We start from the raw sequence: 24,318 nt of genomic DNA, 5'->3' as shown, positions 1-24,318 counted from the left end.
TAAAAAAAAAAAAGGGGGGGGGGAGGGCAGGGGGCTGCGCGCAAGAGGGATGGGCGGAAAAAGACCCGGGCGGAAAAAGACCAACTGGCGGAAAAAAAAACAACTGGCGAAGGGGGGGGGGGAATGCCGCTGCAGAGAGGAGGAGGGCGCGAAGACAAGGGGGGGGGGAGGCGTAAGGGGAGAGGAGGGCGGCGAGCACAGCTATGGGCAGCAGCGAAGGCAGGCGGAATGGGGGGGCGCAGTAGCGGATGTAGACGGGGGGGCTAAAAGACAGGCGGCGGGGGTCAAAGAAGGCAATGCTGGCGGCGGGCAATGCAGGGAAGGCGGAGAAGGAGGAAGCGAGGAGGAAACGAGGGGGCGAACAGGCCGGGAAGGTGAAGGGCGCAGTGCAACAGCGCGAGCAGGGAGAGGCGGGCGGGAGCTTCAGCGAGCATGAAAATCCACGACATCCCCTACTTTGCCTTTTTTGTATATAGTTTGGAAGTTTCATAAGAATCCTATAAAGCCCAGGTTCATAGTTGCTTCTTGCAATACATCTTTGATGGATGTTTCTAAATGGCTTAGTCATTGCTTTAAAGCCATTTTACCTAGTGTCCATGACCTTTGGAAAAATCTTCTTAAAGATGCTGACGTGCTTACAGACACGAGTTGGGTCTTAAAAGACTCTTTAGGAGTAGTTCCCGTCTGGAAATTCTTAAACTCCTTTCGGAGCCTGGCTGAAAAGTAGTCTCCTTTATGCCTACAAACCTTCGACTTCACAACCTTATACACCAAACTAGACTTAGAAGACTTTCGTGTAAGGATTAGATCCCTTATGACAAAAGTTTTTGCCTATAGATTAAAAAAGGATAGATGCAAGGCTTTATTAGTAGAAAAGTCAGCTTTGCATTTTGATTTTTCTTGGTTAAAAAGTAAAAATCAAGATGTAGATAAGAGAGAAAAGATTCACCAAAATTATAGACAAAGATGACATTTGTACTTGGTTAGATTTTCTCCTAGATAACCTTTATATATCCTTAGGTGACTCTTTATTTAATCAAGCAATTGGTATTTCCATGGGTACCAATCGTGCCGTCTTTCTTGCTAATTTTTATCTTTTTACTTATGAGTTTGATTTTATGGAACACCTTATTTTTGCTAATACTTGTCCAGTCTTTCTTCACAAACTTTGTAATGTGAGACGTTTTGTAGATGACCTCTTCGTTCTCGACATTCCTTCCTTTCAAGAGTTTTTGTATATCAGTCCAAATTCCTTAGGTGGAGGGATCTATCCCAAGGAATTTTGCAAACTTAACTGCACCTCGAATAGCGATAGTTGTGCTTTTTTAGACCTTAAGATCACTCAATCATCTTCAGGCTTCATAGTAGATATTTTGACAAATGCTTACAACTTGAATATGCTAACTTAAAGATCATTCGGATGCCACACTTTTCTTCCAATATTTCTGATACAGCTAAGTATATTGTTATCTGCTCTCAACTTTTTAGATTCTCTCGTCTTTGCTCTACTAAATTTGCCTTTATCTCTCAATCATGCCATCTTATTTTGCTGTAGGTATCAAATATAGGTAATTTAATTAGCTCTTTAGGGAATAGTCATCATGATTACTTAGCCACTTCGGTTGCTTATAGTCTATCTCCTTGTTCACTAGATTTAATTTGATGACATAAATTTTCTATGTCTCTTTTGAGCCCTTTCAAAATCTTGGAGGCTTTTACTAATTGTAATGGCGAAGACCCTAAGGTTCTAATCCCTTGGACCTTGCTCTCCTAAAGATCCAAGAAGGGGATGGCTCCTCTATGGCAATAAATATCGATACGATTGTGAGTAAACCAATCCATGCCATGGAGAACACTTTTCAGCACCTTCAGGGTCTCAATCTTTGTAATGGCCGGTCTTGGGAGGAGCAGATGCAGTTGAATTCTTGAAGCCACACTCAAGGCATCATTCGACTTTGTGGCACTGTAAGCCCTCTATCCAGGGAGATCATAGTCACAAGGGACGGGGGACGGTAACGGGGGACGGGGACGGGGACGGGACGGGGGACGGCCATATGTAGGGAATGGGGACGGGGGTAGGAACGGCACTTAAAAATTACTTTGTCAGTACCACCCACTCGCCTATACGGGCAAAGCTTGCATGTCCATGGCTGTGCACCACCTCCATGAGGGGATGGGGTGTGATTGACCTCATCCCACCATGTCCATCCCGTCGTCCTTCTACGGGTAGTTGGAACTTGAAGAGCCACTGCTACGAGGAGGATGCCATGGATGATGGATGCCTCCTTGTCACTTGATAGCTTGAGAGAGAGAGAGAGAGAGAGAGAGAGAGGGAGAGAGAGAGAGTGAGGCTTGAGCCTTGAAAGTTGAGGGAGAACTTGAGTGTGAGGATGGGTGGGTGTGTGTGTGTGTGTGTGTGTGTGTGTGAAGCTTGAGAGAGACTGTGTGTGAGGGAGTGTGTGTCTTGAGAGGCTACGGCTTGCTTGTGTGAGAGCTTGAAACTTGAGACCTTGGCCCTTGAGGCTTGCCGCTTGAGGGAGAAAGAGTGTGTGTGTGTGTGAAGCTAAATCTTGAACTGTGAGAGGGAGTGTGTGTGTGTCTTCTTATAGGGAGGGAGGCAAGAGAGAGGCCAAGGCCCAAAGCCTCAAAGGCTCAAGGCCTATGGGCCAAGGCTAAAGGCCCATGAAAAGCCCCTCCCAAACGGCCAAAAAAAGGGTCAAAAATGTGACCATTGCCCAAACAGTAACCTGCAGGGGTTCCCATGCAGCCGTCCCCCACAACTGTCCCCTCCTGGATCCGTCCCCGGAACGCCGTCCCTTGTGAGGGACGCCCAGCTAGGGACGTCCGTCCGTCCCCGTCCCACAGTGTTCCTGGGATGGCGTCCCCTTGTTCCAAGGGTCCGTCCCCTCCGTCCCTTGTGACTATGAGGGAGATGCATGGGAGGTGGGGTGACACCTCTGGCACGTGTTGTTAGCGTGCTTTGTCGAGTAGGGGCATCTAGGTCATGTGTATACTATGTAGCCATAGTAAGCCCTCTATCTAGGAAGATGCCTAGGAGGAGGTGTACTATGTAATCTTCCTAGCAGGACCAAAGATAAACTTACTATGATTCATGAAAGAATGAACCTTTTTCAAAATTAAATACTGGGACCACTTTATGAGGCTTGCATGGCATGGTTTCATTTAGAAGCTTGCCTGTCTTCATAGACAGTACATGTCACATGCCATGAGGATTATGATATGCTAAGATTAGAGTCTCATCACATTACTTGAGGGTGGTGATTCATAAACTAGACAAGGTTAGCACAATGTTGATTCATAAACTAGACAGCTTTAGCACAACACAGTTGAGAAAAGAAATAATTAGAAAAGGACATCACAGGAGAAACATCATGAGACACCTGATCTAGATGCCCCTACTAAACAAACAATCTTCCTAGATAGAGGACTTACCATGGCTACATAGTACACACCTCCTCCTAGGAAGATTACATACCTATTTCAGCTTTTGGAATGTTTAAAGTGATAAGGAGTGAAGTGGGGAGCTGATAAGCCCACTTAATTCGTAATTCAATGCTCTTTTTTGTAAAAGTGGCTTGTTCTAGCTTAGAGTAGGGTTTGTTGTTTTAACTTAGAGTAGGCCTTGTTTAGTCTTTTTGTAATTCTTTCTTGCTCTAGCTTAATATAGACTTAGTTTGGTTCTTTCCTATGTTTTGTGATTCTTTGTTGTTATACCTTAGAGCAGACTTTGAATTCTACTCTCTATCATGGTTGAGTATGCCCATCACCTCCGGAGAGTGATAGAAACTCAGTTCGCAGGTTTTACAAAGCATGTTCTTTTGGACTAACCTTATACAAACCTGCACCTACTCTTGGGCACTGATGACGTGAGTAGGGATGTCATAGCTTATTGTCCACGCTATGCATGATAGAGTTGATGAACCTACACTTCATGTTCGGACAGACATTGGAGTTAATGGTTGCACTTTTGAGTCGAAGTCTTTTTTAAAGTTTAGCTTAATGTTTGGTTCTGGCTCTTAAGTGCTTTAGGTTTGAGTTTACAGTTCTCTGTTTTGCTATTTTGTGTTGTTGTTTAGTATCTCAGCTCTAAAGGTTTAAATTCTTATTAGTGTGTGTATGCTTTTGTGTGTTTTTTATTTTTTATTTTTTAAAGTTTCTTTCATTGATGTAATTGTTTTGTTTTGTTTTCTTGTTTTCTTGTTTCTTGTTTTTTTTTTGGTTTTGTTTTGTTTTGTTTTGTTTGTTTGTTTTTGTTTTTGGTTTTTTTTTTGTTTTGTCTTTTTTGTTAATGTCTTAATTAAAAGTCTGTTTTTTATTTTTTGTTTTTTAAAGTTTCTTTCATTCATGTAATTGTTTTGTTTTTTTTTTTCTTGTTTTTTTCTGGTTTTGTTTTGTTTTGTTTTGTTTTTTTTGTTTGTTTGTTTGTTTTTGTTTTTGGTTTTTTGTTTTGTTTTGTTTTGTTTTTGTTAATGTCTTAATTAAAAGTCTTCGTTTGATATTATCTTTTGATTTCCTCTCCTTAGTAGCTAGGTTTGTTAGTTTATTTATTTTTGATCTTTCAAATGCTTTGTTTTTGTCTTTGTCCTTCTTCACTATTATTTCTTTTTCAAATCTCTCAATTTGTAAGTTCAGATTTTTCTGACCTGATGAAGGTATATAATTCTTTCTATTTGTTATGATCCTTACTGCTAGCCTTCATTATGGCTGAGTCTGCCTTGTATGTCCGGAGCGCTGACAGAAACTCAATACACAGACCTTTGTATGAATGTATGCTCTTATGTGTAATTGCGTGTGTGTGTGTGTGTGTGTGTGTGTGGGTTGTGTGTGTGGGAGCATATATTGATACCAAGTCCTATACCCAGTATTGGGGGGTGATGACGTACTATGCATGATGGAGTTGATGGTTTATTGTCTTGTGGATGACTACCATGAGGTTATAAATTGCACATTCTTATAAGATGAATTTGGGCATGTTCCTGGATTCATCTAGGTATATATATATCCGGTCATAAATAGCTTGTAACCATGGATTATCAATAATTATTAACCCTAGCCACCTGTAACTTGCCTGTAGTGTTTCCCTAATCTCAAGGCTCCCAACCTTGCTTAGATTAGGACTTAACACCGAGGATTAGTGTAAGGTACATAACATAAGAATTTTTCTCTCTAGGAAACAAAATCAGGGAGCCTACGTTCTAAACTAGCATCTATCTCCTAGGTTGAGTCCTCCGCTTTCCATTTGATCTCATACTCATGGATCAAGACATTCATAAGCTTCCTCTTTGTGAAATCTAGTATAGGCTTCGACTCATGTGGAACAAAGGTCTACGAGCTCTTGAGGTGTAACAAGGTTATCTTCAGCTCCCAGTTTCTTCTTCAATCTATTCACATGAAAAGCTGGATGAACTTTTACATTAGGAGGTAGTTCTACTTATAAGCCACCTCATTGATCCTTTTCAGGATCTTGTAAGGTCCACAATACATTGGGGATAACTTCCCTACCCTCCCCGTCCGTAACATCTCAAATTTCTTGGGTATCCTCAGATATACTAGCATTTCCTCAGATAACTTCCTTGGCGAGTGACGCTTCCTATTAGCATAAAATTGTGCTGTATCCTAAGCACTTATGATAGATTTGTGTGCACTGACTAGCGTCTCTTGCAGATCCGCTAAGAAATCTCTAGCCGCATCGATGCTAACACCTTCTTCAATCTACTCACATGAAAAATTGGATGAACTTTTACATTAGAAGGCAGTTCTAGCCCATAAGCCACCTCACTAACCCTATTTAGGATCTTTTAAGTTCCATAGTACCTAGGGGACAACTTCTCAACCTTCTCTATCCGCAACATCTCAGAACTCTGGGTATCCTGAAATATACTAGCATTCCCTTGGATAACTTCCTCGGCGAATGCTTCCTATTGCATAAAACCGTGCTCTATCCTGAGCACTTTTGATAGATTCCTGTGCACTGACTAGCGTCTTTTGCATATCCACTTACGAAATCTCTAGCCGCATCAATCCGAATACCCTCAAGTCCTGATATAGTTACTGGAGATCTAGGTTGGTAATTGTGCATGAACATAAACGGACTGTAACCAATAGCCGAATGCTTAGCACTATTGTAGGCAAACTTGACGATTGGAATGCACCTTTCCCAATTAGATGGTTGCTTGGAGACGTATGCATGAAGCATATCCTCTAGAACTTGATTCATCCTATCCGTCTGCCCATTGGATTGAGGGTGATCAGACTCAGCATAGTCTCCAATCCCTAGAAAACTAGCCGTCAGAAGTGTCCAGAAAACTTTGAATCCGTGTCACTCGTGATGATTTGTTTGCCCCTTTGAGTCCCTGTAGGGAAATGTATAGGGTGGGATCTTACAATCCATCATAGATGGCAATACACGTCATAGGCTCAATAGATTCCATAATCATATATTAGGTAGACATAGGATGAGACAATCTCCGCAGGATCCCATCTATTTGTGAAGCTCAATCTGGATGTGAAGGGGCGGGAGGCATTGAAGACCATTACCTTGGTTTTACCAAGGTTAACAGTGAGGTCTCGCTGAGTGCAAAAATCCTGTAAGGCATCCAGATGTCTCTGAAGGCCCTCGGCTGAATCTGAAAGGAGGATGATGTCATTTGCATATAATGTAGGGGGATCAATATGCCTGCTAGTGTGGAACCAGCCCCGCCTCCATGAAGAGGCCAAAAAGAGTGGTTGATAGAGGGCAGCCCTGTTTCACCCCAATAGTGCTGGAAATCGAGAGAGAGAGAGAGAGAGAGAGAGAGAGAGAGAGCTTAATGTAAAAACATAGTATTTTGTAGCTGTTTTTTTCAATAACAAGTAAGGTTTTTTCTGTCTGTAGGCTTTTAGTTAGGTACCAATCTATGGCTTTCTAACTGCTGGCAATCCATTTTAATGCTCATTTTTTTTTTGCCTGCTGACAGCCAGACCGTGTGCTTGCATTCTGTAAAAGTAATAACTTGCAGCTGATAGTGAGGGCTCATGAGTGTGTGATGGATGGATTTGAACGTTTCGCTCAAGGCCATCTAATAACTCTATTTTCTGCCACCAATTACTGTGGTAAGTAAAGCTCATAGCACCAGATTTCAGGTCCATGCCAAGATGCGGGCACTTGCACACACACACACGCATAGGCACAAATTGCTTAATAGGAAACTAAATTTGCAGTCTGGCATCATCTTGTTCAGGTAGTGCCAACAACGCAGGGGCAATACTGGTCTTGGGCAGAGATTTGGTGGTGGTGCCAAAGCTTATTCACCCTATTCCCCCTGATGGATACGAGGAAACTTGGATGCAGGTATCAAGTTTGGGCTGAGTAGTATCTATTTTCTTTGTAGACTACTTTGAGTTTGGTGTGTTTTGGAGTAGGTATGAGATGCACGTGGTGTTGTTTTGAGCATTATATAAGCTACTGTAGCAAGGTGATTCATAGCTTCTCTTTGGAGGTCTGATTATGTGCTTTAAGCTTTAATACAAACACTGTTTGGTTTCAGGAGCTAAATGTACAACGACCACCTACACCAACACGAGGGCGACCTCATACTGATAATGATCGTAGCTCTCTGGCTTGGATATGAGACCATGCTGTATATGGTAGTGCACATTACTGTCCTCAAATGCCTTCGGGATGGTCAGTGGTTTCCTGGTTGGGTTTGGCATGGAAATAGCATCGCATTAAAGTTGTGGTAACTCCAGTATGCTTCTTGGCGCTGAATTTTGTTCAGTCGAGTTTCTCATTTATAGTGCCAAGATTTTAGGTGTAACATGAGATAAGGGATGGACATCCATGTGTTCATGCTCAAGTTTGAAGGTTGAACAGCTACTTTCCATGTCAATAAATGTGAAAATACCTCATTTGTTATCCTCTTTGTCAAGCCATCTAAAGTTCATTGCAAGATGGCTGAAAGGAATGCACTTGTCACAAGTATCCATGTAATGAAGCAAAATTTAGGGTCTAGTTTGTGTACTTGATTACCTCTGCACCACATGTGAAGAGTAGGATGTGTGGGTTTTCTTAGAATGTGGCTTTTAGAGGTGTTTCATTCCTGTTTGCTAAGAGGCCTCTTTTTTTCTCCCATGGTAGAGGTTATTAGCCTTTTTTTTTTCTTGGTATAGAAGCTTTGCTAGATTCTTAATTATTGTAGTACTGTAAGTTTTTGTAGTAATAGTTAATTTCAAGCTATTTCGTAAAGTACATATTTTAGATTTTTTGTGTGTGAGCATGAGAGAGAAGGAAGTTCTATTATTATCTACAGAAGCCCGAAGGGTTTGTGAGACCAAAAGTGTTGCAATATATCCATGAAGTGACTAAATCACGGGAAAAAAAATCCATGAAGGTAGCTTTGCATGTTGTATGCATGCATATATCTAGATAACTTTGAATGTAGCATGCATGCATCTTGCATGTGACATGCATGCAAGTAAGTAGCTTTTCATGTTGCATGCATGCGTGTATGGGAGTTTGCATGTGACATGCATGCATGTAGGTAGCTTTGCATGTTGTATGCATGCATGTAGATAATTTTGCATCTTTCTTGAGTTGAAACTATAGTTTTGAGGCAAATTGGAATAAAAACCTTTTCCTCCAGCTCCTCTGGCCAGTCCGATCTTATCACTGACTTCGTTTTGGCTTGGGTAACCCATAATTATTCATCAAGATTGTAGTTCTCTTTCATAGTGAGAGCAATATTTTGAGGTAATCTCTCATCCTAGCTATGGGGTGTCGTGATCCAACGTATTGAGAACTATCTATATCTCTAGTCTATGATAGTCAAAAAATAGGTGTGCTCGAAGTATCTTGCATGGGAAACTTGGTCTGATCAATGAGCCGAGGAAAGACGATGCTCGAAGGCAAATGCTATCATATCATCCTCTGTAGAAAGAGTAGGGACTCTTGATAGGTACGGCCTTGCCATGTATTGCTACTACACCATTAGAAAGAGAAACCTAGTAAAATACATTAAGTTTTTGTTTCAGGTCACAAATCATGTCAAAATCACATCCTAAGATCATGCAATGAAGTCTCAACTTGGCTTGACTCTAATGCTAGCTATGAGATCACTACCTATACCTATATAAAAATCTCGCAACAAAAATTACATTAAAGATAGGACTCACACGTAGTCTCATATCATTATATCTTGACATGTCGCTATCATGTCAGCTCTCTATAGTCTGGCTATAACTATCCTTATGTAAGAAAAGGTGATTGATTCCATCACGCATTTTTCCTTCATGATTCTAATAGGCGTCACATCGAGCGACTCCTCGAGGTCCAACAAGATATCTTGACTTCTCGATTGTAAAGGCAACTTTGCTATCCTTTTTCATGAATTCTAATCTATAGACTCTTCTTCCCAAGTTTATTGTTTTAAAATACAATTGGGTTTTGTTTTGGAAAGTATCTGCAAGCTCGGGTCCACCTTGCCATCCACTTTGATCATTTTCATACTTAGACTAGCTCAAACTAGTCCTAATGCAACCCATGGGTCTAGCCTCTTGCTCAACCACAAGATCTATGGAGTTGATGTGAACTCATACACCCCATAATTGAAATTATCATTTAATCCATATACACCACTTAACAAAGTTCACACACACTTCTCTGAAAACAGTTCTTTTCACAAAACATAACATCACATAAATATTTCACATAACATTCATAACTTACACACATCCAATTACATAACACAAAGTAACACATCAGTGCATCATCAGCACATCTCTTTTTTTGAAGTGTGGCCTCCTAATCAACACCTAGAAATATTCGGTAATCCCAATAGTTTGGAATTGATGACGGAACATAGCTAAGCACTAGGCTAGTCCTCGATAGTAATATCAAATATGTTCAAGTCAAGAGCTTACCTTAGCCTTGCTAAAGCATGTGTTACTGGGTCTTTGCTTTAGAGCTGCGCAAACTACAACTTCTCCATGTGGGTGCACTAGCTCATCTGTTGCATCCTCATTCCGTTCACACCGAAATACTCCTTTGCCAAATGGGTGAAGAGAGTGCTCTCTATGCCTAGATGGAGGCAACAAGAGAGTCATTCACGATGGTTCTCTCTCACAAAAGGTGGTGAATGAAGGAAGGTAATACAAGAAGACAACGTACAACTAAACCTATCTAGCATGCGTTCATCAAGCAAGTATGATTCAATGGCATACAAGCAAGAAAGAAGAAGAAAGAGAAGAGCTCACACGCAAACTAATACAGGGGCGTGATTATTCATTGCTTATTGTCAAAATTGACTTATATACAAGTGACTAGTTTTCACGCCATCCAAACATAAAAATGGTATGACCTCTATTACTAGTCTTAAAACTCTCCTAGACAATTAGTTTCATATACAACATGTATCTCTTGGACAAAGACAAGCTCCTCCAACTAGCATTGGAACTAGACATGTTAGTGTTTGGTATGCCAAGGTTACACTATTCCTCACATATGCTTCATAGACATCAAATGCTCCCATTTGACTACAGTTTGGATGCACCTCTACTACCTCACTTGACAAGACAATAATCAACTTACCTAAGCCAAACTCTTCAAAGTACATGCCCATGTCACATGGTTGGATCCACTACAACTTTCCCGGAAGATGCAATTCTACCATGATCACATTATGAGTGCTAAAGAGAATGACTTTAATCATGAAGCATGCTTCTCTTCACACAACATATGCCATGGGAATTATGATTGAGCTAATCAAAGTCTCATCATAGAAGCATCTTTTCAGATACGTAGTGTACTATAAGAAATGAGGGTGGTTTTATCGCGTCTAAAGAGAGATTTGGTCTATTATCTTAGGTCATTGACTTTCCAAACCAAAGATGCCTGTGCGCTTTTGCCGCACAGGTCGTAGCTGGGGACTTGCCGGACACCGTATGCGAGCCACGAATGGCTGCAAGCATACAACCAGGGAAGGAAGCTCAAAACAGAATGCAAAAGGTGTGTCACTCACCGCTTAACCGCCGCCTTGAAGGATTCCCGCGTCGCAGCCGTGAAGGAGGAGCCGTCGTCGCCGCTCTACCGCCTCGTCGCCGCCGCCGTGCCGCTACACAGTGCGCTCGATCGCTCTCTCACTCTCTCTCTCTCTCTCTCACACACACGCAGGAGAAGGAAATCAAGGAGATAAGGCAAGAGCACTCTTGTATTCACAACACATGAGAATGAGGATTTTAGGGTTACATTTGACTCATATAGGTGACTTGGCCGTTCACACTTGGGCGCCCATACATGGCCGGCCGACCTTAACCCTTATCCTACTGATATCCAAGGTGCGCCTCTCATCGGCGATCACCCAATCCCTTTATCCTTAACATATGGTGCCGACAAGCCCAGCCCATGACTCAGAATATTTAAATTAATGACGTAAAACATAGTGCGTCCGCCATGGGTTAACATGCCCCCCTTCCTGATGTAGATTCCGTCCTCGGAAGCTATGGTATGGTAAGCTCGAGAGGGTTGTTGTGGTAGACCGTCTGCAAAATAGGGAAGTAGAGTGAAAGTATGCTAGAATTCAAAAGATATAAAGTGTAGAAATTCAAGCATGCTAGAACACAATGGATGATGAGAACTTAGTTTAAGGGTCACATGAATGAGCTAGTGTAGTAAATTAACAGGAGTTTAAAATTATTGAAAGTAAATCAAGAGTTAGCAAGGTGTCAAAGGTTAATCAAGGTTTATAACTGGCCTAAGTCAAGGAAAAGAACCAAGCTTAATAAATAAACAGATGACCACACTGTGTCTACTCTAAGAACAAGTTTATACCACGAGCTTAGGGACACAAGAAACATTAGAGTTACAAGAGCCTTTTGCCTTTATTTCTTCACACACGTGACAATTTTTATACACAATGGCGACCTTCCTAAGGCAAAACTAACATCGATCCTGGTACCATGTTTAACACAAGGCATTATCCAGGAATCTATTAGCTCACTTTAGGCAAGGCTACCCCCTACCAACCAAGGCATCGGTCTGGAGTAGAATACTCCTCGCCTACCAAGTATCAATAAGGCGATAGGCCAATATTAAAGCACATCATAGACTTGTATTGCCATTTATTGTAGGCTTTTTTTTTTAATAAAGTTTCTTTTGATCTTCGCTCCTGAACTAAAATGTGTTCTTACATCCTTTCGACAAGGGGTAAAAGCTGTGTCCTAGAGGTCAACACACACACAGCCAGGTGTTCAAACATTAAGATGGTTTGACCTTAGACCTAAGACAATCGTATTCCAAGGTTAACTAAAGACGTCATGCTGCCTAGTAATATTTCCAATAAAGTTAAGCTCATTAATGATTTACACTAGCATGCAAGCAACTTCAAAAACTAAGTAGTACATTGACAATTTCCATGTGGTCATGCATTATAGTTTATGCAATTGATTGAACAGTAAAAACGAAAGAGAGTGGGTATGGAAGAATTACACCTGTAATTGGAGATCTCCTTGATTTGACGAGACAGCTTGCAATTTGATGTAGATATATTTTGATGAACGTTGCGGCAGTCTCAGGACTTGAAAGCGAACCCACCTCAAACCTTTTAACCTGTACAATCAACTAACAAGCACTATACCTCGAGAGGCACATCAGTGTGGAAAATTTCAAGACTCGTTTAAGGAATCTAAACTAGAAAAAACTTGAAAACACTAACCTACCTACCAGTCACCACACTACTACTGAGGATACGGTAAGAGGATGTTGTAGAGTCCTGGCTCTAGCCCTAAGGCTAAGCCTCTATCCGCATCATCCAAACAAATAAAGTCAACCTCAGTAGTGCCATGAGTTTCATCCGTCCATTCATCATTGTCAGATATTTCGTTTTCATTTTCCCATCCACATAAACTCATCAAAAATGTAACCATGCGAGGATAGTCATCTTGTGGAAAAGGAAAGCATTGGGCTATCGGGGATATGTCCTCTACGGAGTAGGGGTCAGTCATGGTCAATAGGCGAATTAGCCATTCTAATTCCTCAACATTTTCTTCTCTGGCTAGTACATCTATATGATCCCATTCAGTTTCAATTACAGGATAGCACATGTGGAATATCTGAGAAAGGTACAGATGATACCTCTCACCAAAGGTAGGAGTGGATGAAGTGTATGATGATCGGGCATCTGCCATATCTGCAAACACAGATATAGCATCAGTAGGTTTGTGACAGGTCAATCTAGTTCTTGATTGTATACGGATATCTTTGCTCTTAACGTGCTCTTGCTCTTTTTACTATTTTTTTATTTTGTTTTCTTTGTTTTGTTTATGTATGAAGCTATATATATACATCCCCTTGAATTTGGCAATTACATGGTCAGGGGAGAAGGTTAAGGAGGAAGCATTAGAATGTTGAGCGTGAGTACATGCTCCCCCTTTCCTTGGGTAGATCATATTATTTGCAATGATGTTGCAGCCTCTTGGAACCAATTTGTCCAGTGGGTCATAGGTTGTGATGTGGGCAGATAGCTTTTTATGACCCTTGTGGCCACATCCAATTGCAGAGATGGTAGTGTACGCTCCCATTGACGAATGGAGGAAATGGTTTCCGATGATACTATTACAAGGGGAGACGTAGACTCATCGGTTTTTTGTTGGGTATTGGCAAGAGTAGGTGTAGAGCATGTAGAAACTTCTATATCAGCGTGTGCCTGACATGAGGAGCTAGAAGCTTCATGTGGCTCCCCCCTTCCTGAGCTAGGTGGCAATGATCGATATCGTTTGGGAATCCAAACTAACTCTGGAAGAAGTGGTGTGGAGCACTCTGTTACCTTTCCCTTACCACGATCTTGAATTATCGTTGGGGTGGCAACAATTGGTTTGCAAGGTTTTACAAGTGATGTAGAGGGATTCAGCTTATGTTTAGGGACCCAAATCTGGTCATTCCCCTCGTAGTACCCTTGGGCTACTAATAAATTTTTAGGGATCCATCGCGATGTTACATTGCCCTTTCTCGGGTGGGTAGCTACTTTCCTTTTACGAGGCTTCTTGGTGGCTGAACGAGATTGAGCAGGGGAAGAAGCTGTTAACGAAGCTTTGGGGACCCATTTGTATGTACTCTTTGGCATAGTAAGCGAAGCTTTAGGGACCACCTTGCCTGTTTCCATCCTTGGCGTTGAAGCGTTAGAGGGGTGGCCAACAATCAAAGATGGTTTTGCCACTGGACTTTGTGATTTTTTGTTATCTAATATTTGAGTGGATGACTTAGGTGCGGGATTTTGAGCGGTTAGACCTAGTGTTGGTTCTTGCGTTGTGACTTGTCTAGTTGCCCAATCGATATTGCACTTGGTGGCCATCATCCATTTGCGCCCTAAGTTTACAGTCCCTTCCATGGTACCAGCAGGCATAACCAAAAAGCTTTGAATTATGGTTCCCTTGTCATAAGCAACCGGAGTGTGCAGAATTCCTGAGACAGGGGTTTTCTTCTTGTTGATTCCTTGAACTTGGATAGAACTCTTGGATAAAGGTGGTTTTCCCAGTTGACACCACACTCCATATGATAGCAAATTGTGTTGAGCTCCTGTATCCAATAATGCATTATACAGCACCTCCCCGTAAGGACTCTGTAACTCAATTGGGTATCTTAGAGGTGGGTCAGATTCCAATGCATCCTCCTCTGCCTCCTCGAAAAATACTTGCGTAATTCCCAAGTTGGCTTCTCGTTGTCGCCTAGCACGCTGTTGACGTTCTTTGGCTTCGAGTCTTGGTTGTATCTTTTTAAGCTCAGCCTGTTCTTTAGCTGCCTTCTTTTGATGGATTGCGTGTAACTCCTCTTGGCTCAGGGGGTCATAGTATCTTTTGAATTTACTCCCATTAAGGAATCCAATGGTTTCAACTCCGTCGAGAGTCTCCACTCTGATGGTACCTTGCGGGGTAATTTCACATACTCTATACGGTCCCTTACCAGCATATTTGAGCTTCTTCTTTTCGTTTCGCACTCCATACATCAGGACTTTATCCCCAACCTTGATGTCCTTGTCCTTTAGATGGCGATCAAACCATTTTTTCCTTCTATCCTTCTCCACAAGGGCATTGTATACAGCCAATTGTCTTTCTTCGTTTAGCCGCTCAAGGATATATAGACGCTCTACTAAGGGATTACCATCCCAACCCTCTTAAGTAGCAACACGAAGACTAGGAATGACAAATTCCCACGGCATGACTGCTTCTTGGCCATATACCATTTTGAATGGTGTGCAATTAATAGCCACTTTGTACGCAGTACGATAGGCCCATAAAGCTGTCGTAAGCTTTAGATCCCAATCCGTGCGATGAGCTTCAACTGTCTTTGTCAAAACAGAGATTAATGTCTTGTTGGTACTCTCGGCTTGGCCATTTGCTTGCGGATAATAAGGAGTAGATTTATGATGGGATATCATGAAATTTGTTGTGAGCTCCTTAATCACTTCATTTATAAAATGCGTACCATTGTCGCTCACAAGTTCAAAAGGACAACCGAATCGTGTGATTATATTTTCAAAGAGGAACTTGGCTGTTGTCCTCGCATCTGCCTTACGTGTTGCTTTCGCTTCAGCCCATTTGGTCATATAGTCAGTGGCCACAATAATATAGCGAGATTGTGTGTTTCGGGCCGCTGGACTAATTGGACCTACAAAGTCTAAACCCCACTTTTCAAATGGTTGGTTTACTTTGATCGGATGCAGGGGCATCTGATCTTTCCTCTGGGGTTTCTTGTATCGTTGGCATTCATCGCAACCCTTCACAAAGAGTGATGCATCTTGGAACATAGTGGGCCACCAATACCCTGATTGTAAGATCTTTCGCGCAGTTAAGTCTCCTGAGAAGTGACCACCGGCTACGCCCATATGTGCCTCTTGTAAAATGTATAGATACTCATCCTCTCGAGCACAATGCCTAAGAACGTTATCCTTTCCTCTTTTATAAAGAGTCCCGGCTATCAGGCAATAAGGTTCGCATTCTTTGATTAGCTTTCGAGCTAGATCTTTACGAAGCTCCTTGGGTGGAAAGCCATTAACCAAAAAGTTAACAATCTTCTCACTCCATTCAGGCATTGTCTCCACCATGAACAGGGAAGTGTCAGGTAAGTCATCATCAACCCCCGTAGGAGCCTCACCATTAGGTATGCGAGACAAATGATCAGCCATAACATGTTTTTTGCCAGGTCTCACAACAACAGTGAAATCAAACTCAAGAAGAATCAATAGCCATCGTGTGATTCTTCCTGTGGAGCATGGTTTGTTTACCAGATACAACAATGCTTGATGATCCACATAGAAAACAAACTTGGTGGCAAGGAGGTAATAACGAAATTTCCTTACTGCATATATCATTGCCAACCCTTCTCGCTCCGTAGTGGTGTAGTTCATCTCAGCATCGTTCAACTGGCGACTGGCAAAGCTAATGGGGTAGTCTAGCTTATGTTCTCCAGGTTGAGTTAACACACACCCAATAGCAAAGTTTGATGCATCAATATGCACATGGAAGAGTAAATCCCAGTTAGGCATTCTCAAGATTGGAGCACTCGCCAAGGCCTTCTTTAATAGCTCATAGGCACGGTCACATTCTTCGGTCCAAATAAACTCGATGAGAAGCTTATACAATGGTCGAGCTATCTCGGCGAAGAATAGAATAAACCTTCGATAATAACCAACGTGGCCCATAAAGCGTTGGACTCCCTTGTAGTTGGTGGGTGGGGGTAATTCCAGAATGACCTTGATTTTACTCTCGTCCGTGGAAATCCCATTTTTGGACACTATATGCCCTAAGATAACTCCGTGTTTAACCCAGAATTGGCATTTGAAAGGATTCAAGGAGATGCGATATAATCTACACCTTTCAAATATTTTTCGTAAACACATCAAGTGCTCATCCCAAGAGGAATGAACACAAAGATCGTCTAAGAAAGCTTCACAGAAGTCCCTTAGATATTCCTTAAAGGCCGTGTTTATCAATCGTTGGAATGTTGCAGGTGCATTGGTCAAGCCAAAGGCCATGACGCGAAAGGCAAACACTCCAAACTCCGTGATAAATGCTGTTTTAGCTTGGTCCTCGACTGCAATTGTGATCTGATTGTAACCCGAGTACCCATCTAAAAAGCTATATGCCTCCTTGCCTGCCACTCTTTTAAGCACATGTTCAGAATATGGCAAGGGGTAATGATCCCTTCTGGTGGCTGCATTAACCTTTTTGAGATCAACGCACACTCTGAGTTTCCCATTCTTCTTTGGCACGATGACTATCGGAGAAACCCATTCTGAGTGCTCAATAGGGTATATGAATCCACATTTTACAAGCTTTTCAATTTCCTCTTGTACAATCTTTGCGTACTTAGGATTCATTGGGTAGGGACGTTGCTGGACTGGTTTAGCAGTGCTAATCATTGGAATCGTGTGTTGCACCACCGAGGGTGGAACACCCTTCATATCATGATATGTCCAAGCAAATATGTCCTTGAATTCTTTAAGAAGCTTCGTAAGTGCAGCTTCTTCCGCCTTGGTGAGGTCTTGAGCAATATAAACTGGTTTAGACTCCTCACCCGGATCTGCTAAGTCTATCTCCTTAACTACCGCAGGGCCATCGTAGACACCGCTACTCCCATTGGTAGGCGTTCGTTGGGCTTTTGTGTAGACTACTTTACGTTCCCCTGTGGTGAATGATTTGAAATGCTCGGGTGCGGGGTGTAAGTCTACTGGTTCCTGTTGTGCCAGACTTTTTTCTTTCAATTCCGCTTCCTTTTGTTGTTGAGCCAACTCTTGGTTTTGCCGCCTTCTTGTAGTACGACTTAGTTTCGGCTTCTCTTCGATTTCTAATTGGGCGACGTCATGAGGTTGCGGAATACACCACATGACACTTTGGAGGTATTGTCCCCAATTATCCGCTATCTTCCGATGAGCATCAATGGCTCCTACATAACTAAGCCATTCTGCAGTGGATCTCTCCTTATTTATTGCAGTGCGTACATTAGCTCGATAGCGTTGGCGCTTATGTCTCGTTTTCTTCTTACCAAGTCTTTGATTTTTGTTTCTATCCGATTCGGACTCACTTGGTCGATCTTCACTTTCGGATGAATTGCAGGAGGTCACTGTCCTAGGCTTTGAGCACCTTGCTTCCACATTTGGGTGAATATTTGATTCATTTTCCCCATCAGGCTCAGGGTCAGTTTCTTCTTGAGATTCATACTCAGAGTTGCATTGGTCAAAGTCTTCGCTACTTTCAGTGTCGGTGGAGTTTGCCACGTTCTCGCCATCAGGAGTCAAGTGCATAACACCTATCATGTTTATTGGCACTAACGGTGGCATATCTTGCCCCTCAGGTGTTACCCAACTTGTGCCTCTATTTCCCCATGTGTCTATGGTTGCCGCTAGGTGTACCCAATCCACGTTATCCGACTCAGTCATACCCGGTAGGACATCCATGTAAGGAGAATCTTTCCCATCATCAGTCTCTTTTTTGCATGTATAGCAATACCTTAATGGGGCAGAGTGAACAGTGGTATCCGATCGATTATCAATGATAACCTTGCTTCCTAAGGGATGCGCACGACCATTCTCAAGATCAACTCGAATGACAGAGTCCTGGAATTGTAGATAGACATGGTTTTTCGACCAGTCATGCACCATTTGTGCTTCCCTCATGAAAGGACGTCCTAAGATCATTTGATATGACATAGGATGCTTGGAGAAATCCATTACAATGAAGGTATGTTTTACCTTGTATCCCAGGACCTTGATCTTAAGGTCCCTTAACATTCCAATAGGTTTAGCTATGGTTCCGTTTGCCATCTTAACCACTATGTTTGTGACTTCGAGGTGAGGCCTTCCCATAGATTCCCAACAGTTTTTAGTCACAATGCTCACGCCAGCACCACCATCAAGGATTCCCTTTAGAGTTAATCCCTTGGTAGTAATGGGGAGGGTTGCATTAGATTCGTCCCCTTCAAAGTACTGTCCCAACTTGTTCACAGGTATTTCAACGACCGCGTCTTCATCTAGGTTGGGTTGTAGATCCCAATGTTCCCCTTCATCTTGAAGCGTGTCGGGTCTATCCATATTTGCAAATTGTGGTAACCCCGCCTTTAGTTCTCCATTGAGAAATGCCCGAAGAGCTAAGAATAGCTCAGGATCTCCGTATAATTTGGATATGATCGTGGTTTTGATCTCGGAGGACATGAAATCCATTAGCTTGGACACATTCAACGGTACTTTTCGAGACATCGCCCCTTGACTAGGGACTGGTGAAGATGGAATCACTTCCTCTTCGATGGGGTCAGGCATTCCCTCACTAAACATTCTTTCCAGCAAGAAGGGTGGTTGCCCACTTCCGGATGTCCTATCCTCACTTTCTTCCCGTATGATACTCGGTATAGCTAACGGTTTATGGTTCCGGTGAGGCTGAACTTGCGTAGGAAACACTGTGTCTGGAATTTTGATTTTTCTCGGGTTTGGCTCCAGTTCTCTTTGTGTTTCTTCCACCAAACCCCTTAAGTGTTGCACTTGTTCAATCTCCTCAACTGGATTTGGGTAAGTTCCAATCTTTTTCTTGAGGGTTTTTGGCCCACGTGGCTTGTCTTGGGGAGTCTCACTCAGGTTGGGTGGACGAGAGGGCATTAACTGACTTGGTTGTGGGGCCGAGGAAGTTTTCTTCTGTTTCCCCTTATTTATGTACTCGCTTGATTCTCCGTCATTGAGCTCCCGAGTGGGTTCCTCCCTTAAAGTAGTGGCTTTGGTCCCCATGGTTTCTATTGAATCGGAATCATCTTCAGGATCATTCATATACACGGGGTCGTCTCCCGTCCCTATGTTAGTCTTTGAACTGGGCTTGGAGCTCGTGGCATTAAGCGATCTCTTTCGCCGTGTTTTCTTTTTCCTTGCCTGAGCGATTGATGCAGTATCCCTCTCTTCAAGAATGTAGTTTTGATTTTGAAGCATTGACCGTGTAACTACATTCACGGGTACAATGGGTGTGGTTCCTCGTGCTTGGTTGGTGACCTCAACCAAATTCAATGGCGTAATCTTGGGTGCATTAGGATTATGTGGACATTGAGCGATCAAATGATCTATGCCACAACGATTACATGTAAGTACCGGCATTCCCGATGTGCTCCCTTGATTTGGTTGCATTTGAGTAGCGATCTTCTGTAGCCTATTAGGGCACTCCGCTACACGATGCGGTCCACCACACTCATAGCATTGAAGAGGTGGTCTCCTCGCCAAGGTATTAAGGTTTTGCCCTCTTGTGGCGAGAGCAGCCGCTTGATATACAGGCTTAACTTGCCCGAAATGATCCTCCATGTAGTACTGGGGAATCATTTCAAACGTATCAATCCCGTATGGAGCAGTAGGGTCTATCTCCTCTTCATAATCCCCACATGCACTATGTGACTCACAACCCATCTGGTTTATTGGGGTAATCCTTGGATGTGGAGGTTGTGGTCCTAGCACTGGCGGTGGTAACGGCACAGACTGGACTACATTCGGATTCCTATGCCTGCTCACTTAGGTGATCTCGCAGCATTTGCTCAGACGATCGGACGATCCATTGCAGAAAACATGCGGGGTATGCCTGAGAGAGAACCTAGAAGCAAGGCAGTACAAGTGGCTAAGCTCACTCAAAACTTCAGTGGTAACGAGGATGTTAGGAAGCACATTGAAGTCTTTGAACACGTGTGTGATTCCTTGGAAGAGCACAATGAGCTGCACAAGTGTAAAGCCTTAGGCTTAACCTTGAGTGGGAAGGCCGGAGATTGGTATCGAACCTTAAGGGTTGAAGAGCGCACTCACTACCCCACTCTCAAGAGATTGTTCTTGAAAGAATACATACGCGAGGGTGTGCTTTGGGGGGTAGCATCTCAACTCCAAAAAGCTAAACGCGAGGAAGGGGAGTCAGTGAGAGACTTTATAAGTCGACTGAAGCATCTAAATTCTCGCTGCACTCCCGATGAACGCTTCAATAACAACCAACTCCTCGATAGATTCATCCGAGGATTGCGCCACGAGGACATTTACAATGGCCTAGTCATTAGAGGTCTTACAACGTGGGAAGCAGTCACTGCCAATGCAATCCAGTTAGAAGACAACTTGATGATTGCAGGTAAAAAGGTGTCTTCAGAAATAAAATTCGTTAGTTCGCAAGTATCTGGGCACGAGCCAATGACGGTAAAACCAATTGCCAAGGAGCCCAAGATATCTGAAATGTCTGTGACCGACCTTACTAAGGCTCTCCAAGAATACTTCACGGGTAATCGGGCTCCTCAGAATAGCCATATGTACCCAAGGAGAGAGCAACTATGGTGTTCGGTGTGCTTAGGACCACATAGCACGAGTGAATGTCCCACATTCAGAGTCAAATTCAATGGGAATTGCAATGCATGTGGTAAGTATGGCCATCAATCTAAAGATTGCCTAACACTTAAGCGAATGTTGGCAAACCAGGCACCACTAGCTTGGTCAAACACACCTCAAGTACCCGCGCTAATGCCTGCACAACCTATCGAGCAACCGTCACAGCACATAGGTGGAGGCACTTCTGGGATAGCCTGGCTGATAGGAGTTGGCGTTGGTCTGAGTAAGTTGGCAAATGACGTAGGATATGATATGTGACTAGGCCTAGCTCCCCTTGGATAATGGTTATGATAAGGCGGTCGTGGAGCATACGCCATTGGCATACTAAGAGGCGTAGGAGCTACCTGAGCATGAGTAGCGATAGGTACATAGGGTCGATAGGTACTGGCACGCACTATTGTAGGTACTGTTCCACTAGGTAGCGGTGTCGTACTAACTACAGTGGTAACAGGTGCACTTTCAGCTATGCTCATCATTGGGGTAGGCATTGCGGATTCCCTAATGGAAAGTTAAGCCAAGGTTGGAAAGCTAAAGTTACTACTCGTGGGCTCAACCTGCATTGAGACTCCAGGCGAAACAACATATGAAGGGTCTATGGGACTCACCGAGGGAGTCTCCAATTGTGATAGGGTTGGTTGTTTGGCCTTGCCCGTATCCAAAAACCTCATAGGGCCAGTGGAAACTAGGTCCACTCCCCTATTTTGCCTCTCAATTTGGATAATTCTATGAATAACATCACATATCATGTGTTGTTGCTCCTCTAGATTAGTGGCGCTAGATGTAGATCGTAGGACTTCTAACCAACCTACATGGTATGTGTAACCCGTGTATAGGTCCGTTAGAGTCTCTGTGTGTAGATCATATTCCCAATTTTCATTGAGAAATATCCCATCTAGACTTGGTGTGCCAAACGGTTCTCTGGAAGTGGACGCAATGTCACTTCTTATGGATTGGCTTCTAGGGACCTCTACTTTAGGAAGAGCATCGGAATGTGGTAGCTCAGTAGGGCCCTCATTAAACGAAGTGGGTAGAATATCCACATGGACACTCTTTGGGAGGGTAGGGTCTACATAAGATGTGAATGGTGAATCTACTACCCCCCCTTCCTCATTTACTTCGCTTGTCGCATGTTCAGAGCGTGTAGCTCTACTAAAGGTCTCTATTAGACGACTAAACATGCTAGATCCAGGTTGTGGGGCCCACACTTGCATGTTTTGGCTTGTCTCCTCAGGGTTCTTGGTAGGGTGTCCTTCCATGGCTTCTGAGTCAGAAGACGAGTCACTATCCACTATTCGTGGATCTTGGGTTACACTCCCTTGGGTTCCAGCTGAAGGCCAAGATGCCAACGTGGAGGGATGGTGTGAGCCTGCGTAAACTGAAACGCTTTCTAGTGGCTCAGACTCCAGCACCTGACCAGAGCGTAGATGCATGTGACGTGGGTACCCTACGTGCGTTGGTAACTACCCTTGAAACTCACACAAGTGGTTTCTTAGGTGTTTCGCACCCCGTTTTTACTTGTTTTTGTGTTGTTTTTAACCCGTTTTTGACCCCCTTACTTACAGTCGAACTTGGACTAGGACGTGTGATAGCTCGAAACGAGCGTATCGTTCAAAGGATCCTAGTGTGCTTTACAGCACCGTGTTCGCCTATCTAGAGCTCCTGTAGTCCTCAAAACAGTCCGTTTCCTTTGGGGGGAAGGGGCAAAAGCCTATTTGCTTGTGGAGGAAAGGGTGAGGGCTTTATCCCACATGCTCACTTTACTCCTTGGGGAGTGGGCTACATATAGGGCACGACTTCCCATAAGCTCTCACTTGAGAGAAAGCTATGGAGGCTCACTCTCCTATATATATATATCAAAAGACCGAGACCGAGACCGAGGCCGAGGTCGTGGGTCAATTGGGGTTCTTTCTTTTCAAAATTTTTTTCTCCAATTAAAAAACCTTTCCTCTCCGCACGTTTGGTTCTTTCTTTGAAAATAAAATTTAATTTTTTCTTTTTTATTTTTTTTATTTTTTTAAATTTTTTATTTTCTGTTTTTTTTTGTGAGATAAGTTTTCTAGGGTTTCCTTAGGGTTCAGCCTTGGCCGCGGCGCAGTTCGCACACACAGCACAGATCTGGGGATTCAGAAATCCCTCTCGCGCGCAGAAACCAGATAACAGAATGCACGCCCACACGCGGAGCGAAAAAATAACAAAAAGAAACAGAAATGCAACACAGAAACGCCTTGACAACAAACACACAGTCGCTTTCCTACAGTGTAGATTAAACTTCACGCAGCAGCCGAGCTGCAAACTGGAGCTTGGTGCAAGGCAACTCCCCGGCAACGGCGCCAAAAATGTGCGCTTTTGCCGCACAGGTCGTAGCTGGGGACTTGCCGGACACCGTATGCGAGCCACGAATGGCTGCAAGCATACAACCACGGAAGGAAGCTCAAAACAGAATGCAAAGGTGTGTCACTCACCGCTTAACCGCCGCCTTGAAGGATTCCCGCGTCGCAGCCGTGAAGGAGGAGCCGCCGTCGCCGCTCTACCGCCTCGCCGCCGCCGCCGTGCCGCTACATAGTGCGCTCGATCGCTCTCTCACTCTCTCTCTCTCTCTCTCACACACACGCAGGAGAAGGAAATCAAGGAGATAAGGCAAGAGCACTCTTGTATTCACAACACATGAGAATGAGGATTTTAGGGTTACATTTGACTCATATAGGTGACTTGGCCGTTCACACTTGGGCGCCCATACATGGCCGGCCGACCTTAACCCTTATCCTACTGATATCCAAGGTGCGCCTCTCATCGGCGATCACCCAATCCCTTTATCCTTAACATATGGTGCCGACAAGCCCGGCCCATGTCTCAGAATATTTAAATTAATGACGTAAAACATAGTGCGTCCGCCATGGGTTAACAATGCCTAGGACTCTACCTAATGGATAGACAAGCGATGCCTTGGAAT

At 43.4% G+C, this 24,318-nt stretch overlaps 1 protein-coding gene and 1 pseudogene across 5 annotated transcripts in view; both read left to right on the top strand.

Moving 5' to 3' along the window:
* LOC147634110 (serine/threonine-protein phosphatase BSL3-like) overlaps positions 1-7,915 on the top strand; it is a 61,284-nt gene extending 53,369 nt beyond the window's left edge. For 3 of the 5 annotated variants that reach the window (XM_086805218.1, XM_086805220.1, XM_086805221.1), the window contains 3 exons: positions 6,978-7,113; positions 7,242-7,351; positions 7,548-7,915. In XM_086805218.1, coding sequence (XP_086661344.1) covers positions 6,978-7,113; positions 7,242-7,351; positions 7,548-7,631 — 330 coding nt within the window. In that variant the 3' untranslated portion in view covers positions 7,632-7,915. The remainder of the gene's footprint in view (positions 1-6,977; positions 7,114-7,241; positions 7,352-7,547) is intronic. The other 2 variants (XR_015266977.1, XR_015266976.1) reach the window with 1 other exon arrangement.
* On the top strand, positions 457-1,555 carry LOC147634111 (uncharacterized; annotated as a pseudogene).
* Positions 7,916-24,318: the final 16,403 nt, after the last annotated feature.

The sequence above is a fragment of the Cibotium barometz genome, chromosome 11 (genome assembly GCF_041138505.1).
Source record: "Cibotium barometz isolate CiBa-2024 chromosome 11, ASM4113850v1, whole genome shotgun sequence".
Taxonomy (NCBI): domain Eukaryota; kingdom Viridiplantae; phylum Streptophyta; class Polypodiopsida; order Cyatheales; family Cibotiaceae; genus Cibotium; species Cibotium barometz.
Note: the sequence above shows the minus strand (reverse complement) of the source record. Positions and strands in the feature narration are given on the sequence as shown.